The sequence below is a fragment of the Gymnogyps californianus genome, chromosome 10 (assembly GCF_018139145.2).
Source record: "Gymnogyps californianus isolate 813 chromosome 10, ASM1813914v2, whole genome shotgun sequence".
NCBI classification, from domain to species: Eukaryota; Metazoa; Chordata; class Aves; order Accipitriformes; family Cathartidae; genus Gymnogyps; species Gymnogyps californianus.
The window spans coordinates 12,084,832-12,105,759 of record NC_059480.1 but is presented as its reverse complement, the minus strand read 5'-3'; the positions used below and the strand labels follow the sequence as shown (position 1 = coordinate 12,105,759).

General features: G+C 40.6%; 1 protein-coding gene across 2 annotated transcripts in view; it reads right to left on the bottom strand.

Annotated features, from left to right (window-relative positions):
* ATP1B3 (ATPase Na+/K+ transporting subunit beta 3) overlaps positions 1-14,333 on the bottom strand; it is a 30,263-nt gene extending 15,930 nt beyond the window's left edge. For both annotated transcript variants that reach the window (XM_050902451.1, XM_050902450.1), the window contains exons 1-3: positions 14,103-14,333; positions 5,105-5,233; positions 648-755 (exon numbers count right to left, since the gene is read on the bottom strand). In XM_050902451.1, the coding sequence (XP_050758408.1) occupies positions 648-755; positions 5,105-5,233; positions 14,103-14,211 (346 nt within the window). In that variant the 5' untranslated portion in view covers positions 14,212-14,333. The remainder of the gene's footprint in view (positions 1-647; positions 756-5,104; positions 5,234-14,102) is intronic.
* Positions 14,334-20,928: the final 6,595 nt, after the last annotated feature.

Below are 20,928 nucleotides of genomic sequence, written 5' to 3'. Positions count from 1 at the left end.
ACTACTAGATTAAGTGTACATACAGGCACATATATAAAATAATGTATGACTTTAGTGATTTTGCCATCCTTCAGTCTTGTCCTGTGTTGCCTTTTCTCCATGTTCTAAAGTCAATGTTTTAATATTTCTGCCCATAAATACTGTGTATCAGGGTGAAAATTAATAAATTGCAATTAATTTAATCTTTGTGTGCCTCATTTTTTAAACAGGCAAACACTCAAGTTCTTAAGACTACAGGATTCTCACTCAGTTACCAAGCCATTTAGATGAAGACTGATCAGTTAAGTCTTGATAAACTTTGCTTCCAAATACATGACCTATGTAATTTTACACTGAATTCTTTTGGCATATGTAATGTCTACATCTTGTAGTATTTAAACAACCACGTCACCAAAACACTGGACTAGGACCCAAAACTCTCCATTATGTACTCCACTATTCCTCATGCTCAGGCTCCCTGTCCAATATAGGTATTGATACTTACCTTTTTATGTAAAGTATATACTTTAATAACACACATGTCTAGAGTAAGCCTGAACTTGCATCAGTCTTCATTAACAACTGGTAACTACAAGCAAAAAAGGAAACTAATGTACTCAACATTAAGACTCCTGAATTACTTGGACAGTTGTAAGTAACTTACTTACATTCAAGGAATTTTCTAAGTGTAGAAACATATTCTGCATATGACTGGGCGTCACTCTTGTTAAAGTAAAATTCCAATGCAGTGTCTGGCTTTGGTGAAATCATAAGTCCTTAAAAAGAAAAAGTGCAAGTAAAGAACTAAACAACTTCTCTTCCCTACACCACTCTAACCTACTCAAAAATCATATCCATAAATTGGAAAATACCTATCTGTAAAGAAACATCAATGTTGCCCCTATATTCCACAGTACGGGAAGGTAGTTTGTGTTTGAAGCCAGTTATCAAAATCAACATTACATGAATTAATACTTAAATTCAATCCAATGTATAACTGCAATTGACAAACCAAACCCAACTGATTAGGAATAGCAAAATCAGCAACTTAATCACTTTCAATCAAAAAATTTTACTGATTCACTTCCCACTTTCCATATCCAGCAAATTAAACTTAAAAAATAATTGAAAAAACACCCAAAACCACAACCAGAAAACCTCCAGTTAAAGCTATGCTTCAAAGCTTTAGGCAATACACAGTGAAGCTATGATTGTATTAATCTCATAGAAACCCACAAGAAACAAAGTATTTTTAAAAACGTTATAATGCATAAAGATGGCTTGAAACATTTCCCAATCAAAACACACAAGCCAAGTTAGTTGTTAGTCCTTTCCTCCTTCTCCTCAAACATAAAGTTTAGATGTCATCTGTTTCATGGAGAAGACAAGAAACTTTATTAAACCACTGCACGTGGTTTAATACCCATATCTTCCCAGGATATGGGTAAAGAAAGGTACAGAATTAAATCTTAGCGATTTTTTTGTAGCAGGTGAAAGCAAAAGGCACACTCTCTGCTAATACATACAGCCCTGTACCAGCAGGAGTTGTCACTAACACGGATACCTAATGCTACTACTATTCATCACAGCTTCAGTAGCAGATGAAATAGCACTACACCACCAGATATTGCAGAGATTAAATCTGTTCAAAAAAGGGTGTATGATTGATTGCTTTATTCACACTACCTTAAGGTAACTCTGCAGTTGTGATTAACAGATGAGTGTCCATGCATCTGTCTCTTCAAGTATAGCTGTGAATGGCATTGCAGTTCCACAAAAGAAAAAAAACACAAAACCCACCCAACCTATTTATTATCAGATTAGTTTTCTTCTAAGTTTGAATATTAAAATGGTTTGATCAACGTCAAACTTGGCATACGGGAAGAAGTTGCAATTACAGCAGCAACTAATTGTGTCAGCTTAGGTTGCCATGTAGTTTCCTATCCTCCAGCAAAACCAATTAGAACTAGATTCCCAAATGAATAAAATTTAAGGCAGAAAAAACTCATCTCCCAAAGTTAAAAAATAAATAAATAAATAAATAAAATCAGGCCTTCTTTATACCAAATAAACATTTAAGAAGATAAGACTACAGTGGGAAGATAAAGTCAGATAAGTTGTCCTAATGTTGGATTCTTAATATATTACTGTAGTTAATCAATCACAGTAAGCTTTTGGAAAGCATATAGAAAGTGCAATTAAGCAGCCCGGGTCTATTAAGGATTCACCTATAGAAATGACCAAGCTTCTCATCCAAAGGCAGAAATTATTATGAATACTTTAAATTGGGAAATAATAAAGGTGTATACTAGAGAATTATCATAGACAAACATCTTTTAGAGTCTAAAAAAACCCCAAAACCATATAATTTAGTGCTTTTTGACTCTTAACTTTTTTGTAGGATTTCCAATAAATCATAAATCCTCCTTTCTGCATTAGCAGCAGTTAAATTATTTCCAGGCAAGCCACAACTAAATGCCTTAATGACTGACAGTCCATATAAAACTACAAATACCATTTTTGACTGCAAATTACTTTGCACCATTACAGTCATCTTCTGGCCTCCATATTGAACTGGGATTCAACAAAATACAAGATAATTAGTAACAGGGCTGAAAAAAATCGCTGAAGGGGTTTTTACACGCTAAGGGGTTTTGGGGGAGAAGAGATTGTTATTATCTATAGAATTATACTGTAAATGAAGGACTTAGATGCTGTTTTCCAAAGTAAATATGATGAAGTAACTAAACTAGTCATCAATGAATGCAACAATAATTTGAAGAGATTTATTGCTTCAGGGGAACTTCAAAAACATCCTAAGAGGAAGGGACTGCTCCAATTCCAGTGGATCACAGTCTGCTCTGCCTAGAGACTATGGTGTAAATTCTATAGAAAAAGCTATTTGAAGGACTGATGCATAGACTGTGAGAGATGCAGGATTTGGGCTCTTCTAGAGGAACAGAATTAGCAGCCTCGACATAGGATCACATCTAGGATTGTAACAGAGATTACATTATCCTACAATTCCAAGAGGGATTTTAAAAAAAGGTTTTTAAATCATCTGGATTTGATTGATACTATTATATCCCAGTGTACAATGCAAGTCAAATATCAATTATAAAATAAATCAACTGTGAGATTTCCAAGTATGTTTAACACAAGAGTAGAACCTTTGACCTACGCCATCCAGGTTTTGTGTGTAGAATTTTTTTTATAATTTAAAGTTTTACAGCCAGGAACATGACATGTTTCACTGCAAGTGAAAAATGACAGAGTTAAAGAGAAACATTAAAACAGAAATAAGCAATTTTATTAACTTTTATGTATGAGTAATTAAAGACATCGTTAATAAAAAAATTTAATTCAGAAATGTTATAGGAATTCTTAAATTAAAAACTAATTGTGGCATACGTACTTTTTAAAGCAAACATCCCTTATGACTTATTTCAAAAAAAAGGAAATTTAATACCCTGAACTGTGAGAGGCACAAGAGAAAAAATGTCACTCAAGCCCAGTATTAAGTCACAGCGACCCACAACTCCATCCACTACCAAGGTTCTGGCTACCACAAAGGAAATGGGGAGAAATGGTCAACTAAGCCACCTTCTTTTTTTTTTTTCCCCCCTTTCTTTTTTTTCCTTTTTTTTTTTTAAACTAAGCAGGTCTTTTTTTTATTATTCTTTCCAGCATTTAGCCCATTCTTAGCTTGAAAAACCAGCACAAATCCTCAAGAATCCCTTATAAGAAGAGGACGCTTGTTAGAGAAGGCCTGAACACTACATCAAAACAAATTCTGTTCAGAATCCAGAGACATTTATCACGTTGGCCCAAGTGCAACTTGCTCACACAAAGATTACTGTATCATCTTAAGTGTTGATGCAGCTGCAAGAAAAAAGGAAAAAGAAAAAAAGGAAAAAGTATTTAAAAAAATAATGTCATCTAACTTCCACCAAAATATTAATATTGCATAGCCATTTAGTTTTGTTGTGTTTTAAACATAAATTTCATCCCTGAGCCAAGTTATTATAAAATTTGAGATATCTTATCAAATTTTCAGGTGGCCCAATCATTTACGTTGCATATACAAATCAAATACACATTCTCCAGAAACAGTAACTAGAAAACACCAATCTCTTTGGTGTAGTTAAAGTATGCAGAAGCATCTTTTAAATCTTTCAGAGTGAAAAACCTTTATTTTTTTCCAATATGGAGATACACCAAAATAGAGCCTATAATGACAGATTTTTGTGATATATTTAAACCAATCTTTAAAAAAAAAAAAGTAAAAAAAGGAAAAAAAAAAGGAAAAAAAGAAAAAAAGAAACAAGAAAAAAGAAAAAAAAGAAAAAAGAAAAAAAAAGACAACCACCTTATTATTCATTTTTATTTGTGCAGGGGTTTGTTTCTGTCACATATAGCTCCTTGAACCAGCCAGCAGTGGGACTGGATGGGCACGTACACAAAAGAAGCAGTAGTTCCAGGGAGCAAGACACCACTTTTAGTGGCAGCTACATGTTACGTGGACTGAGCTTCATCATAAAACAGGACCCTGTCTCTTCAGCGGATCCCTACATAACAGGTCAACAACCCCTGGAATCCACAGACATTCCATGTCAGTTGAAAGCTATCTAATACTATAATGAAAACTCTGGAAATGCCTTCGTATCATAGTCCTTACACGCTCTTGAGCAGATCACCCCCACAGTACAGCCTTCCTGTACTTTCTTCAAAGTATCAAATACTAATCACAGGTGGCCTTCCATCTGATCCAAGAGAACTGGTTTATAGTATCTTTAAAACAATTTGATTAAATGATAATCCCACTTCTACAACAGCGTGTTGTGTGGATGTGCAGGTAAAATTGCAGTCTACATACATGACAAATTCAACTGAAAAGAACTTAGAGAAAAAACAGCAAAAGTTAGCACATACACACAAAAAGCTACTAGCTGAATTTATGCTATAAATGTATATAACTTGCCTTACACCAAGTTTTACCTTAGAAACCCATAATTGAATAATAATCACAGTTTCCCCTAGGCAGTTCATACTTCAAACAAACTCTCAAATGAAACTTAGCTGTTAAACCAGACAGAGGTTTATGAAAAAATAAATACACTGTTACCTGGACTAGAAATCCGGTCACGATATTTTGGTATATCACTGCTCAGTGTCTGAAGCATAACCCACATTGTGAATGTGAAGAGTGCTGCTAGGAAGCCATAAAATACCAGATAGAATAGTAAGATCAAACCTGTAAAGAAAAAGCTAAAATTACTATTTTCGTTTCAGCTAATTCCGTTACCTGTTTTGAAAATCAAAATGGGAAATAAGCAATAAAACATTTGGTTTTGGTTCCCCCCCCATCCCTTGCTACTCCTAATTGTAGTTATAAATCAATATGCCTCTAGCATACGTATGTATTGCACAGTGCAGAATAACGCGTGCAAAAACATTTTCTTCATACTTTTTGGCTCTTAAAATTTACAGGGCATTTTGGCATCTCTATTTTTAACAGAGAAGCATTAAAAACCGCTCTTTGGGCTACATAGGAAAGCTGGCAAAGATGACTAAGCAGTCCACTAGAAAAAAAAAATAGTTTCACTTGTTTAAGGGAATTACAGTTTTGTATCTGGAAAGGAAGAGGTCATAGGGAAGACGAAAGAACTGAGTGAAAAGATAAAATTATTACACTGGATCCAGAACAGGTAGGAAGCGATTGGTGCTTTAGTAACATAGCTGATATTTGAGAGAACTCCACACAGAGCATTCATTCACACGTAAGTCCTGTTACAAGAGACCTCTCAAGGTGATAAGGCTTTCTGCTGCATATTTTTGAAAACAAACCAAGCCTTCTATTCAGACTTAACAAAAGCCTAACGCATCCACCCGCTTTACCAATCTACCTCGGGACATGGCAACGTTCCTGGAATTCACCAATTACACAGATGTTACTAGCTTCAACTTGACAGTCGCTTAAGGAAGAGCTCGTCAAAACCTGAGGAAACAGCCTATTACGATGTTGTACCTCTCCATCACTTAGCTGCAACAAATCGCTAAGAGAGAACACTACTTAGGAAAACAGCTTGAAAACTTACTGCGATGAAGTGTTTTTATTTTTTCCCCTGTTCTGTTTTCCCCCCATTTTTCATTATGCATGCACAGACATGCACTCTGGATACAGAGATCAGTTGTTTACTGAAAAGGCAAGGTAACAGACAGGCCAAAGTTAAAAATCTTACTTTAGAGATGACACGGACTCAGATCAGCTGCAGAGATTTTCATAGAACTTTCTGCCCTTTTTCTCAGTTATGATGCATAACCCTAATTTAAAAGCCTTTTAAAATCTGGGACAGCTCAATTATTTTAGTAACTAAGTTTTCAAACAAGGTTTTGTATTCTTGCATTATTTGTTTTTTGACCCTGATGGACCCATGTTAGTGTAACTCATTAAAGCAAAAAAAACCCCCAAAACCCCAGCATACTGTTTGCTACATTCCTTGGTTTTGTTTTCAGAAGTTCTGAGAATATGTATTGATGATTACTATTAGATTACCTTTTAAAATTTACGTTTACCTGGAGATAGTTCCCAATGAAAGATGAAGCATATATACTACATGGATGGAAGACTTACTAAAAGACATTTAAGATTCAACAGAAATTGTTTTATTAATTGAGTATACAATACTAACCTAAAAAAAGAGCATGTGATTCTGTTTGTGGTTTTGTGATTTCTGTTTGTGTGATTCTGAGCGTGTTCAAGACTGAACACTTGAGACTTAAGAACACATGCATAGACATTGTCAAAAAGAATGGGAGATCTACAAGTACTGAGGAATTCAGATGCTTGCACAGAGAGCCATCTTCAAAACCTTTCTAATTCAAAAATATAACCGAAAAAGACGGCGCAAATTCCATTTTTATAAAATATTCTAGCTATAAGGCTGCTATCAGGAAGCCAAAGAGATATAACTCAGGTCAAGAAAAGCACATCAAAACCATTATGCAACATTCTACCACTGACACTTGATTATACAAGAGAATCAAGTGCAGTATTTTTCACCCTTCCACAGAAAAGGAAAAATCAAAACCAAAAATGACTGTACCCCAGTGATGGGTACTGTCCACTGGAAGATGACAGAAGGAAGCCCAACCCCTGGCTCCTGTCCCAGAACCTATGCTTGCATTTTGCACTGAAATATTTTCTGGTGTACTACAGCCCCCAGTAATCCATGACTGTTAAAGATGAAAGTACCTGTATTACACTGAATTCCTTCAGGAGAAGTACATATATTAAAATAATGAGGTGGTTCCAAAGTATCTTTACCATAACATAAGTTCTCTGCAGCAACCAGCTGAATGTTACTAGATTTTGGTTTGGTTTTAGTTTTCAATTTCACATGTTGAGAAAGTTACTTACCAATCTGCAATAATCTGAAAGTGATCAGCTACTTAAACTACATTTGGGAACCACTGAGATCTAAAATACAACACAGTGATTAGAAGTAGCAAAGTACCTCAATACAAGAACAAGCTTACTCTATAACAAACAAGACAGCTAGACATCTATTATAAACTATTTCTAAGGCTATTTAGAAGCCACTTAGAAGCTGAAAAGAGCATATAAAAATACATAGTAGAAATCCTAATCAACAAAAGCCACTATGGAAGTTGCATCTGTATTTGGCACACCAGCAATTTGCTTTACCTATAAGCTTACAGTTGCTTTAACTGGATCCAAAACAGAACAATTATCTTCTGATTAATACCCAATGTATTTGGGGTATCACGAAAACAAATAAAAAAACTCCCTTACAAAACCTTTGGCCAGCTCTCATTTTGATCCCTACAAGTTAATCAATTATTGAATACACTTTCATGAAGCTGTCTAAAAAGTACACTTTCCATCAAGTGACCAAGACATTCATCAACCAGTTCCAATGGAACAGAAAAAAAGTTTGACATTTAAGACAAGTACCTTCTGTGGCAATTAGCATAAAAGCAAGAAAGTCAGGGAAATCTTTTTCATTGAGCTATTTCAGAATACATCTGTATTTTAACTTCCTAAAGATGATGCCCAATTTCATTGGGTAAAACACAAATAAAAAAAATCCCTGCCCACTTGTTTATTACTGATGGGCATAACAGCACCACAGTGGTGCACTTCTAAGCAGACATGGCCCTAAGTATAGTACTGCTTTGCGCCAATACTACCATAACATCTGCAATACTGGCCTTGGACCTCAGACTGAAGCACCCTGAAGAGCTGACCCAAGCCTGCTACAGCTCTCTTCCTTTGCTCCCTCAGTCGAGGCAATGGTGCCTACCCACCTACACAGCCTCTCTACTCCAGCAGGGAAGGGGGCTGCTGGGGTCTGCCTCCCCTGCCAAGAGCTGCAGTAGGGCAGAACTGCTACATTTAGGCAGTCCCTGGGGAGCCCTTGTGCCCACAGAGGAAGCACCAATACTGGGGAAAACGAGAGGGACCCCAATGTCTAAAACACAGTGATCGACTCCGTGGTGGAGACTGCAGTCTTACGGAGTCCTTGTCCCTCCCAGCAACATCATATCCATCGGGGCTGCAGCACTAACAAGGCTAGACAGACTATTTCTATTCACAGCCCTGAAACTCCACTAGCCTACCCCAGTCCAGCAAAGTGCGTGTGCGCGCACACACAGAGATTATTTTTAATCTTTATTTTAATATAGCTTGTAAATGTACTGCAGAACACTGACCACTAAACTACCCCATTTATGCTACTTTGCCATATGAAAAAGAGGGAAAAAACAAACAACAAAAAACCCCTCTGCAACTTCCAAGAGCTCCAAACTGAGTAAGCTGCTCTTTGTGAGCCTATTAGTATTAATTATCCTAAGCTAATCACAGTGAACAAGCCATAACCTGTCAAGAAGCTCTGCCAAAATAACTTCACATAACACTGGATTTCTTGTCAGGAAACAAGATGTAGCCAAGTAACAGTGGAATGCTATCCTCCACATTTACTCCAAGGAAAGTACAGCTACCCCATCTAACATGCAACTCAATTCAATTGTTGCAGAACACCTTACTACACCAAACCCTTTGAGTCTCTCAGTCTTTGACACTAAAACTATCACACAAGGAAAACTGTCAAAACCAATGCATTACAATTTACCTAGTTGGGTTTTTTTGGGTTTTTTTTTTCCTTTTTGCAGGGCATCACAGTACCAAAACCCCTTCATATCCTAACCACATCGATAGGCAACAGTCAAATCTGGAAAACTGCTATTTCTGAACCATGTTGGTGCCATCATTAGTTGGAGTTCATTTGCAGGGATCAAAACACTTCTCCACTATGAAAATCAGAATTTCTGACTCTGGTGAATGCAAGATATCACGTACCTGGCCATCATTTCCATGACGAATACAAGCTTTCCAAACTTTACATGGCAAAAGTGTTAAAAAGCATGTCAATCTGGCATAAACCAGATTGGCAGATCTACCTATATGTAATACATAGGTAGGTGTATACAGGTATCGATATAAACACTCTCACAACAGACATGGAAGTAACTATTCAACATTATCTGCAACAATGAAAATGAAATGCTGTCTTTATGGTTTGTTGGATTCCATGCTATGTCGATCCCATCACCTGCATCATCATTCTTCAGTATCTTTAACTAGTGGGATTTAAATACCTAAGCAATGTTACTAGTGACCAGCACCAATACCAGCAACATCAAGAAAGACTTTTGATCCACCTGCAGATGGATTTCCTTGCCTTAAACTAACATAACTATACATATTAGATAAGCACTAGTCATGTTTCAACTTTATTCCCTAGACACTTGAGAATTACTGTTTTCCAAATTTTGGGGATGGTAGGGGAGGGAGAGGAAAAAAGAGGGAAGGAAGACTTCAGGAAGAAATAAAACCTCAGTCCTGTGTTACAGTTTATTTCACAATAAGCCAGGATTCCACTTATAACATGGCTAAACACTTCAGAAGACAATAAAAATTGTCAAGTGCAACACTTGCAAAGAATCACAAAAGCCATTGCTTAATGTCATGATTAAGCATTTACAACACAAAAAACCCCCTAAACTCCCAAAATACCCTCACTGTACCACCAGAACTTACTGGTACCTGCAAGAAGAGAAGGCAAGCCTTCTCAGAGTGATCTGTGTCATGGAAAATAAAAAATTCTACTGATTTCTCAAATATTCATTTCTTACAATAGGCAGTGTCATGGAAAAGTTTAGTAAGATTTTGACTGCAGTCATGTTCCTGGCTGTGCAGGATTTTTTACATGAACTGTCCATCTGCCACAGTAAAAAAAAAAAAAAAAAAAAAAAAAAAAAAGAGCACTGTGTCTCTCTCCAATTCACAACTAGGATGTGCAAGTGCTTCTACTGCAATGGCAGACAGTGATGCCAGAATGTTTAATATTACGCTACCTGTGAAGAAAGCTAAATCACACCAAAACCCTACTCAAAACACAGATAAAGAACACAGAAGAATCCAAGTCAGAAAAGCAGTTAAAACTTTGACAGCACTGTATGTCCCAGCAAGAACTCAGTGAAGACTAAACAGAAGCAAAACTGGATCTTTTGTTACAGTGACTGACAAGACTGTATATCCATTAACATGGTGGAAAGCTTTCCTAAAAATAAGGTGTTGGGTTTTGCTGGTGGGTTTTTTTGTTTGGTTGTTTTTTTAATTTCAAGCACATATTTGTGCACTGAAGGATACAGCTAAGCATTCAAAAGAATATTCAGTAGGTCCTAATTTCTATGTACTTCAAGACAATGCCACCTCTACCTTGAACACCTTGACACAACTAGCTTTACAGAAAGGCTTAAACAGGCTTGACATGACATCTAGTGTGACCATAAATGAAGTATTGCTAGACTCTATATTGCCCTTTTCTTTTTTTTTGGCACAAATTATTCTTCCGTAACCTTGTGTAAAAAGAATTTACTGTCTATATTGTAAGATTATGCACACATTTGAGTGTGTAGCGAGCATCCCATTACAATACTTCTATCATGATCTCACTCTGTTCTTGCTGTAATTCTAGGCAGGCACAGCACCTTGCCATTACAGGCAGAGCCAGATGCTAATCTTCCTTTTACTTACAAGAAGGCCCCACACGGCAGTCTTCTAAGTTCTCCTTTCTTCGCCCTACTTGATTAAACCCTGCGTGGAACCCCAGAACCAATCCTCCTTCCCATCACCTCTGTGAGGACTACTAGCGCCCCTTATGCCTTGTTGCTGAGAACACCACCAACGCAAGTCATCAACAGTTTTTTCCAGTATTTTCTGTCTCTTTAATACAACAAATGATTATGCCAGATAATTAAAAATGTAAGGGTTTGGGGGGGGGTTGTTACACTTGGATACCAATTTGTGAAAGATTCAAATTGAATTATCCCTCAAGTCTGCAAAAAGTAAAGTAAAAATCTCTCATTTTTTACAGCAAGAGGAGACATAGTACAGGGGTTTTACCAAACTGTAAAAGGCAACTCTTTACCAAACTCTAAAAGGCAACATACCTCTGTTACATGACAAATCAGTATAGGAGCTGCTTGTGTTTGATCTTTTCACAAATCCTGGAGTAGAAATGGCAGATAAAGATGAGTACTCCAATGCCATCGCACTCAGATTCACAGAGAATCACTGCCTTGCAGTTACAATTTACATAAGCCTCCAGGACTGTCTCAGACTAGGGCAAAACATGCACATACTGTGAATAATTATTTAACAGTTTCTCTACTGCTTCTGTCTTATTTCTGTGAGGAAGCTGTCTTAAGACAAGAGCAATACACATGGAAGAATCAGAGCCAACTGAATTCTTATCATGCTGCCCCTGGAGACACCACAGCCAAATGGACTGGCAACCAGAGCTCTCTTCTCCTATCTCCCCACCTTTCAGAGGGGAGACTGGCAACAGAAAAGAAACAATAGTCAGTGAGACTGCTCTAAGCTCACATCAGTACTGCAAGGGCAGAAGTGAGACCAAACCCTGCACATTCTTCTGTGCCAACAGAGCCACTCAATTAGTGTTCTGCAATTAAAAAATAAAAACCAAACAGAACGCCACATACCACCCCCCAAAACAGTCAAAGACTATAATTTACTTAATGTATATAATTAAATTAAATAAGCACAATATGTTAATCACAAAACGCCTGGACAAATAAATATTGACAAAAAAATACACTGACAATTTATAGTGTTGCTGAACAGTCACCTCTTAATGTCCAAGCTAAGGAAAAGGTATATAGCACTAACCACATACCAATCACCTAAACTACTTAAGAAAACTTACTAATGAAGTAAAATTATTCAAACTGCTATCTAAGCCTATACATACTTTCTCAATATGGAAAAACATCTTTTATCAAGAGAGCTGGCTGTAGAAACTCAATTACCAACTAAGTCGTATCAATTTCAAGTGTTATCTATTGGCCTTGGACTAGCACAGACTAGTAACATTATAAGCGACTTATCCTACTAGATAGGTTTAAACAGAGAAAGTTGTTCCAACTTCACTTTTTAAAAAAAGCTACAAGCTATTTCTAATGTGCCCACAGTCTTTGCACTCGTCAGTTTCATGACACAGACAGACTTCTGCAATCCATACACCCATTCATCCAGGCCATGCACTTGAGGAAACCTGCCTGTACAGAAAGATCACTAGACAACAGCATACTGGAAATTTCCTCTCCTTTGCTATTCAACTGGCAGAGTAGCTCGCAAGCTCTTATTTCCATCTGAATGGAGGAGAACTCATGTCAGAGCTAGGTCCCTCTCTTGATAGACAGGAGACATTGGCACCGCAAAGAAAGCACACCCCATACACAGTCTGCTTAAGGCTCCTCCTCCCTATTTCAACATGAGTATTCATTGAGATTGTGTCAAGGCCAAGGATGTATTAGCCTGTTCCTTTACACCACACTGAGATTCTTGTTGGTTTTGTAAGCACAACTATTAAGTATCCCAACTACATCCAAGTTTTGGGAGGAGACACAGCATTTTCTGAAGTCAGTAAATATGTCCCATGAGGACTGAAGAAACATCCTAATATTAAGCATTTACACAACTGTTTAATATGAGAAAACATACTCAGAAAATCCAAATATTTTTATTGGAAGCAACAAGATTATGATAACATGCTTTCCAGCTCAGAGGAAAGCAATGGGAAGACTACCTGAAAATAGGAAAACAAACACTGCCTTCACAACCTTTACTGGAGAACCTTCATTTAAAAGCTTAATTTAAGAAAAATAAAAGGCCCAGAAGCCCTGCGTTGGAACAAATTTTGCACAATGACACACAACGATCATTCTTTTGTAGACTATCTAGAATTGGGGCTCATAAACTTTTGGTTTTTTGGGTTTTTTGTTTTTGGTTTTTTGCTTTCCCTCTCTGATCCGCAGCTACCGTCTAGCAGTACAAAGGCAATTCGCGCTCATTCATTCTCGAGTTCCTGCGATGCTGGAGAGCGGGGGGGGGCGGGGGGGAGAAGGAGCGGTAAGGAATAGATGGAGAAGAGCAACTGCATTGATATGCACGCAGGCTGCCATCAACTGGGAGAGATAAGCGCGGGGCGGGAGCCGGCCCCACACCTCCACGGCGGAAGCCCGTCACAGCCGCACCGAGGCGGCCCCCGGAGTCCCCCCATTCCCCCCCCCCCCATCCCCCATCCCTCCGCGGATCAGGCGGAGGAGGAGCCTGCGGGCCCAATTTGCTGCATTTGCGTACTGAGGCGGGAGGGTGAGTCAGCTCGGGACGAGCTCCCAGAAACTCCTCTTCCTCCCCCGACCCCCACCTGCTCCAGGAGGCGCCCCCGCCCCGGCCCCCCCCCCGCTGTCACGGCCAGAGCTATTTTTAGACCGGCGGGTAGCGGCAGTTGCAACGGTCATCGGGGCGCGTGCGCCGCGGCCTCGCGGGCCGCCTCACCTGGCCGCCGTGGCCCCCGCATCCCACTCCGCGCCCCCGCATCACCGTGGGGGCCCTCCCGCTGCCGCCGCCCCCCCCCCCCCCGGCCTTGTCCGCCGCCGCCCCTCGCCTTCGCCGGCGGCCCGGGGCGGCTCACCGCGCACCGCCCCCCCCTCCCCCCCCCGGCAGCCCTTACCCCAGCTCTTAGCCGTGCGCCCCAGGAACTCGCCGCTGTTGGGGTTGTAGACGAACTGCCGCCACTCGGCCATGCTCTGGCGGAAGGGCTTCTTCGCTTCCTTGGACATGGCGAGGCGAGAAGCGGCTGCGTCGCGCACCCCGGCGGCAGAGCCTCCCAGGCAGAGAAATCCGCAGCGAGCGCCCGCTCCCAACCGCTAAGTAACTGCCGCCGCGGCGCCCGGCGGGAGAGCGGGCGGGGGACCAGTCACGCAGGGACCTTCCCTCCCCACCTCCGCGGCGAGGCGGGACTCACCGCGACATCGTTCCGCCCTCGCCAGCCAATCGCGGCCCGCCGCGCGCCTGCCCCCTGGCGGCCAGCGGCCGCGCGCCTGCGACGCGGGGGCCCGGGTGCGCGCTGGCACGCGGCCCTGCCTCGCGCCCGCTCGGGCTGCGCGCGCGGCGGCGGTTGGGGCCGGGAGCGCGCGGGGGCTGCGGGAACCCGCCGATCTCACTCCCCGCCGCCCCCGGAGGGGGGGGAGGCAGAGGGCAGGGTGGAGAAGGGGGGCGGCTCTGGCGCCTCGGCGGCGTTTCTGAGATACTTCGGGCCGGCAGCGTGCGGCTACGGCCGGCGCTGGCGAGACATCACCATCGCTGGAGAGCGAGGTGTGCTGCGGCGCAGATCGCGCCCTAAGTGGCGCCTGCCCCCCCCCCGCCGCCTTCCCGCGGCCCGGCCAGCCGACAGCTCCGCCCGGGGGTCCCGCCTCAGGCGCCTGCCGGCCACGCGTCGCGAGAGCCCCGCGCGGCGCAGCTGCCCGCCAAGCCTCGTGCTTCCTCTGGGCAACCCTCAAATGCTGAAACGATCCCTCCTTTTCCCCCCTCCTAGCCCTGTAATCCCTTAGTTTGTGACACCGTTGTGTTTTTGCAGCATTGAACGGATACCTGACATTATGGGAGTGCCTGTGTAGGATGAGAGATGCTGCTCTGCAGGAGCTGTTACTGAAGCACAACTATATTAGAAAAATACCAGAAGACAGAAAGGTTAGCAAGTGTAATTCCCATCTCTGAACTCCCCTTTAATTGCGCCACCATCCTGGAACCCTTGGCAAAAGAACACGTATGTGTAAAAATGCTACAGAAGGGGTACTGATTATATGACTTCTTTGAGCATAAGACCTCAAAAACTCATTTGCTATCGCACTCCTAAAGGTCAAAGTAAGAATAGCACAAAAAAAAAAAAAATCATTCTCCATCTCTCAGCTGACAGCAGAGGAACAGACTCCATTTACTCTCTGGCATGGATCAAGAGCTTACCCCCTTAAATTCCCTCTTTCCCTGATACTAAACAGAGCAGTGCCAGCCACTGTACACCACCAGCCCCATCACTCAGTCTTGTGCGTCAGCTCAAATGTATTCTCCCTCATATATTGCTCAGGCAGTGTAAATAATGGACCATTAATTAGAGACTTCGCAAAAGTCAAGTGTAACAGGAGAGCTACTACATCAAAGTACTTCTTAAAACAGGCAGTCAATAAGACAGAGATCAAACCCGAGTGAAAAAGCTAAGACAGACTACATCTTAAAAATGTAAGAGCAATAATATAAGAGAAGTCTTAAACAAGAGGAATTAAGTATTTATCAGCATGGTTAGTTTAAATCTTTATGATGGTTGCAGTATTATTCATGCCAGAAAACAGTAAATGTAAAACATAAAATAGAATAAACCTATTTGCCTCCTGAATGTCTGACTCCAATAGTCTCTTGTCTTCTGTTATAGTACATCATCTAAATCATTCTATTTGCTGTAAAACAACAGCAGAAAATAACACATCACTCATTACTTACTCCGTGTCACACTGATCAGCTAATATATCCCATTTCAGGCCAAAAATAAGCCATCTCCATTTTTCTTTTTTCTTCTAAATGTCACCAAGCAAAAGACTGAATGTCATTCCATTCTAACAACTGCTTTGCTGAATTATTTTCCCCAGTTTATTCAAATAGGGTATCCTGCACTCTTAAGGAATAATATGTCAGCAAAATGTGCCTATAGCCATCTTTTTGGATGGGGCACCATATTGATTCAGTAACATTAAAGTTTACTAGATGCAAAGACTGAGGGAGTTAATACAGATAAAAAAACAGATTGCCTCTAAGGAATGACCATGCCCTACATTATGCAATGAAATTTCAACATTTAAATATATTCATATTTAAAAAACATTAAAGAAAATGTAAACCAAAATATTAGAGGAACTAGTATTATCCAGCAACCACTGAAACTCTTGTCTGCTCATCATAAAACACAGGAATCTTTTTGTGCTCTGCTCCAGTGAGTTCAAAGGCTCAGTTTGACTATAACAACTATTATACTCATCTTCAAAATCAGCAGTCTCATGCAGCCCACCCTGACTTGGATGGAGTGGTGGATCCTCGTCCCCACTGAAAAAAACTGTTTCTGAGATGCCAAAGGGTAAATATTTTTCTCATGGACTTACAAACCCATTAACTAGACACTGATCCCAGGTAAAATAATGGAAAGGTCCATCCATATTCCAGTCTTTGTTAATAAAAAGTAATGAATGGCGACAGCATGATCTGCTATACGATTAGCTGCACGGTGCAGTGTCTGACAGCCTACATCCCTTCCAGACCTGCGTTATCTTTTATGCAAGACAGCGTCAGGGCGCAGCGCAGGCCAGCGGCTCCCTGGGGGCTGGGAGCCACAGGGGACCCCACGGGGTGGGTGCAGCAGGGCAGGACATCGCAGCCAGGGCCCGTCCCACTGCCCCCAGCCAGGGAACGGGGCAGACCTGGGGGGCAGCGGGGGGGCAGACAAGAACCCAGGTCTGAGGCCAGGCCAGGCCATCAGCCCTGGAGTCAGGGTCCAGATCGGCAGGGCCCATGGCCCAGCACAGGCACAGCTGGGGCCGGAGCCCAGCACACCTCTGGTGGCGCCGGGTGGAGTGAAATGGGGCTCTGGGGCCATGGGGGGGTGAGGGTCAAGTCAGACTGGTCAGGGCAATTAAGGCCTATTAGTGCACTCAGGGCCCTGATGAGTAGGAACAAACATCTTTTTTAAATAATTAAGTGTTCAGCTGATAAAACTAATTGCACTCCCATTTTAAACTTTGATTTCTCCAAGCTATTGATTTAGTGCCACAAGATATTTTGATTCAAAACACCTTATTTACACAGAAATAACCAGACTAAAAACTGGCTCACTGACATTTCAAAATGTAATTGTCAGTGGCAAGACATCAATGAGTTGATGTGTTTCTAGTGGCATCCTTCAGGATGCTGATTCCTAAGCTGAAGGTATTTTGTGTTAGCAGTCTAGGTGGTTGTATAAAGTCTTTGGTGATAATACTTAGAAAGGATAGAAAGATCGGTGTGTTCATTTGTTCAGCAAAGCACAGGCAATGCTGTGGTAAAAAGAACTAATGCAATCTAGTGTGCATAAAAAATTCTCTTCTAGAAAGAAGATCTCTGCGCGCACATTGGTGAAGAAACGCTACAAAAAACCCTGCACCCACTTCTGATATTTACACTAGCAGGAAAATGGAAATATTTGTGATAGTTCAAAGAGTATGAAAAATGATCCAGGGAGCAGAAAACAAGCTAACTTACAATATGAAGCTTCCACGTTTCAGCTTATTCAGCTTATGAAAGAAAAAACCTGACAAGAGACTGGATTACTTGGAATAGGTATATTCAAAGTATATATATCTCTAAATATAGAAAAGAGATCTTGATAGTATGACCTTTTCAACCCTGCTGACAAAGGCCATGGTATCCGTTTGCTGGAAACTGTAGCTAGACAAACCTAATGTTGACATTTCCTGACTGTAAGGGCAATTAAATATTTAAATAGTTTGTGTCAGGAGAGACAGCAGGTACACCTTTGCTTGGGTTTTAAACATGAGATTAGATATACTTCTTAAAGACAAGCTTTAATTCAGCTTTGGAAGAAATCCAGTTGTGTGCAGATAGGCAGCAAGACTTTGCTAACAACATTGCAATGCAACGTTCTGGGTCAGAAGCAGTATTCTCTACTTGCAGACACCGTCCAGAAAGCAAGACCAATTGTCACTGCTGTCCACAGGGGTTTTGCTCATGTTTGGTCAGATGGTTACTGAAATATTTGAGTTGGTCCCACAGAGAGAAATGAGTGACACTGGTAGTTCTGAACATGGGTGTCTGACGATTGTCAGGTTTGGGCTCATCGCCTCACAGACCATTCAGCACTAGCAATGGTCCTCAGTTTACAATTTCCTGTTTCTCTGGAAAGGCAGTTTTATCTGCATGGCTGATCTTTGTAATGGTGTAACTGGTAATATGTGTTTTCCAAAGCACAACAGGAAGTAAACCACCTTGACTCACTATCAAGAAAATAATGGATAATGATGATAAAAATGTAAACCATACAACACAAAAAATTCCAAAATTTTAAAATATTAATTGTATAAAGATACCTGCTATGTTCTTTTTAAAAACTGTCACGCAGAACTCTGGGGGAAAAAAATAAAATATGATAGGAAGCAAGATTGCTGTAGTTTACAGTACAGAAACTCTACAGAGGGCAGTTCTTTAGCACAAGCTAAATTTCTCTTGTGTTGCTAAAGGGAATTTCACTTTGGCCCATTGGAGGATTCCTGAAGACTAGAAAGCCACCCCCTTCTTTTCTAGTTTGCGTCTAGGGTGGACCACAGCAAGACACAATTTTGGCACCACTTCGATAGCTCCCTGGGGCTTCTGTAACTTCCATAGGGGTCTGCCCAGTCTAGTTTCAAAGCAGCTTTTGAATTGCAAGAGATGTATGAGTAAGTTAGACTCAAATCTGCTTCTTTATCCTCAGCTAAGTTTTAAACTGGAATTAGAAGATACATGATAAACTCAGGAAGGACCAACTTAAAAAATATTAGGACCGAGAAATACTTTCTACTTCATTGTACAAAATACCAAGAAACATAAAGACACACATTTTCATGAGAAAAAAAAATACAAAAGACTTCCCACTAAAAATGAAAAAGAAAATGTCTGTCATTGTGAGAGTAGAAAGACTACAGAAACAGTTCTTGCATTTGGTAGTTTGCCAATGAATCAGAAAGGGCTGGTAAAAATGCATTCATTGTGCAGAGCCCCCTCACTCTTGAAAAAACTCCTTTATTCACAGAGACAAGATTCTGCTCTCATATATAGCACGACAACTCCTGTTAAGTCAATGGGAGTTGACTTGCATTACGCAGAGGAGACTTTTGCCCAGATATTCAGCATTTGTTTACAGTAGGAAAAAGAGCCTCTAACTATTGTTGAAAACTATTTTACTGCTTATTTTTAATACAAAGGACTTGAAGTGAGGAAAGCTCAATTTGTAGGAATTTTACTTCATAACTCTTAGGAGTTTTATCCATTTTATAACACATGCAGTCAGAGTTAAGTTTCAGAATTTTTTCATGGACAAGTAAAAGGGCTTCTTAATTAAAGCTGGTTTGAGAAGAGTTTATAAAAATAAGGTATCTGTCTTAATTGCTGAAGCATTTTTCTCCCATTTTGAACTAATACTTTGCAAACAGCAATTGAGTGAGGGACCACAGGCACTGTTACTGACAAGGTCTGTCTATGAGAGACCAGTGAAGTACAAGGACTAAGGCAGAAAAAGGAGCTGGGCAAGCCAGCTGGCATTAGCTGATGGGTAACTCTGGGATGGGAGCAGAAAGGGCAAGGGCAAATGAGAAGCCATTAGGAAGAGGGGCTAAAGAGTGAACATGAAGAACAGGAATGGCAGGGTGAGGCGTTTGGGGCTGAAAATGAAGTTTAATGATGAAACTTGCGTTAATTGTGAAGTGCTGCTGAAAGAGATGGTCCCTGCTGTCCCTTCCAACCCTGGTTGTGATTTTTAGCATTGGTGTTCATTCTACCCCATGATGACCTGATTCAGAGAGCTGAACTGAAAGAAAATGAATCATCCAAGTTTAGTTCCCTGACTCGGCTCACAAGGGAGACCAGGGCAGACAGTAGGAGGAACAGGACTACCCCTTTCAGTAGCAGCCCACAATTAGGTTGGCAGAACCACATCCTGAGTTCAGCAGGGGACTGAGGCAGCAAGCCAAAGAGAAAGCCAGCACTGGCTAAGCCAGGAGACTGAGGCTGAAATAAAGAGTCTATGAAGACAGAAAACTGTTGAAAAATTGATGTTGCAGGGAATGAAAGGCCTGGAGAAGTGAGGTAGGGTTTGGAAGGAGAGGGTAGAAAGCAATTGCAGGAGTCTCTGTCCTTGCCTGGAGCACCATGTCCTGCTCCTAAAACTACATTAGAAAATGCTAGATTTCACTATTCCTTTACCACCGAATTTTTTTGATGCCAATTATAAACCAATGTGCATATATCATTGCCTTCTGTTACTATAGAAGATGACAACTTATTACTCTAATCACTAATCAATGCATGCAACAGGCAAAAGTCTTTTGCAGTAATCTAATCTTATTGATAAAAGTGGTGGTATCATACCAACATGATGGTCTCATGATAGTACTGACGTGTCTCGAGGTTGTTAAAGAATGGGAAAAGATAATTAAGCAAAAAAGAACGACAAAGGAACTTTGAACACCTGTAAATTAGAAAAATCCTAGAATTACAGTTCGTATAGGTTGGTTAATAAATGACTAAAGGCAAGCAAGAAAGACTCATTATACAGCCAAAGTTTTCCCCTAAAAGTGATACCTACAAAACCAAAAAGCTTTGGAAGACAAATTTTCATTTAAATTTTCCTGGTCTTTATCTGGTATGTCTGTTTAGATATCTATCACATGAAAGTGTTAATTTTTTTTTCATTCAGTTTTCCTTCT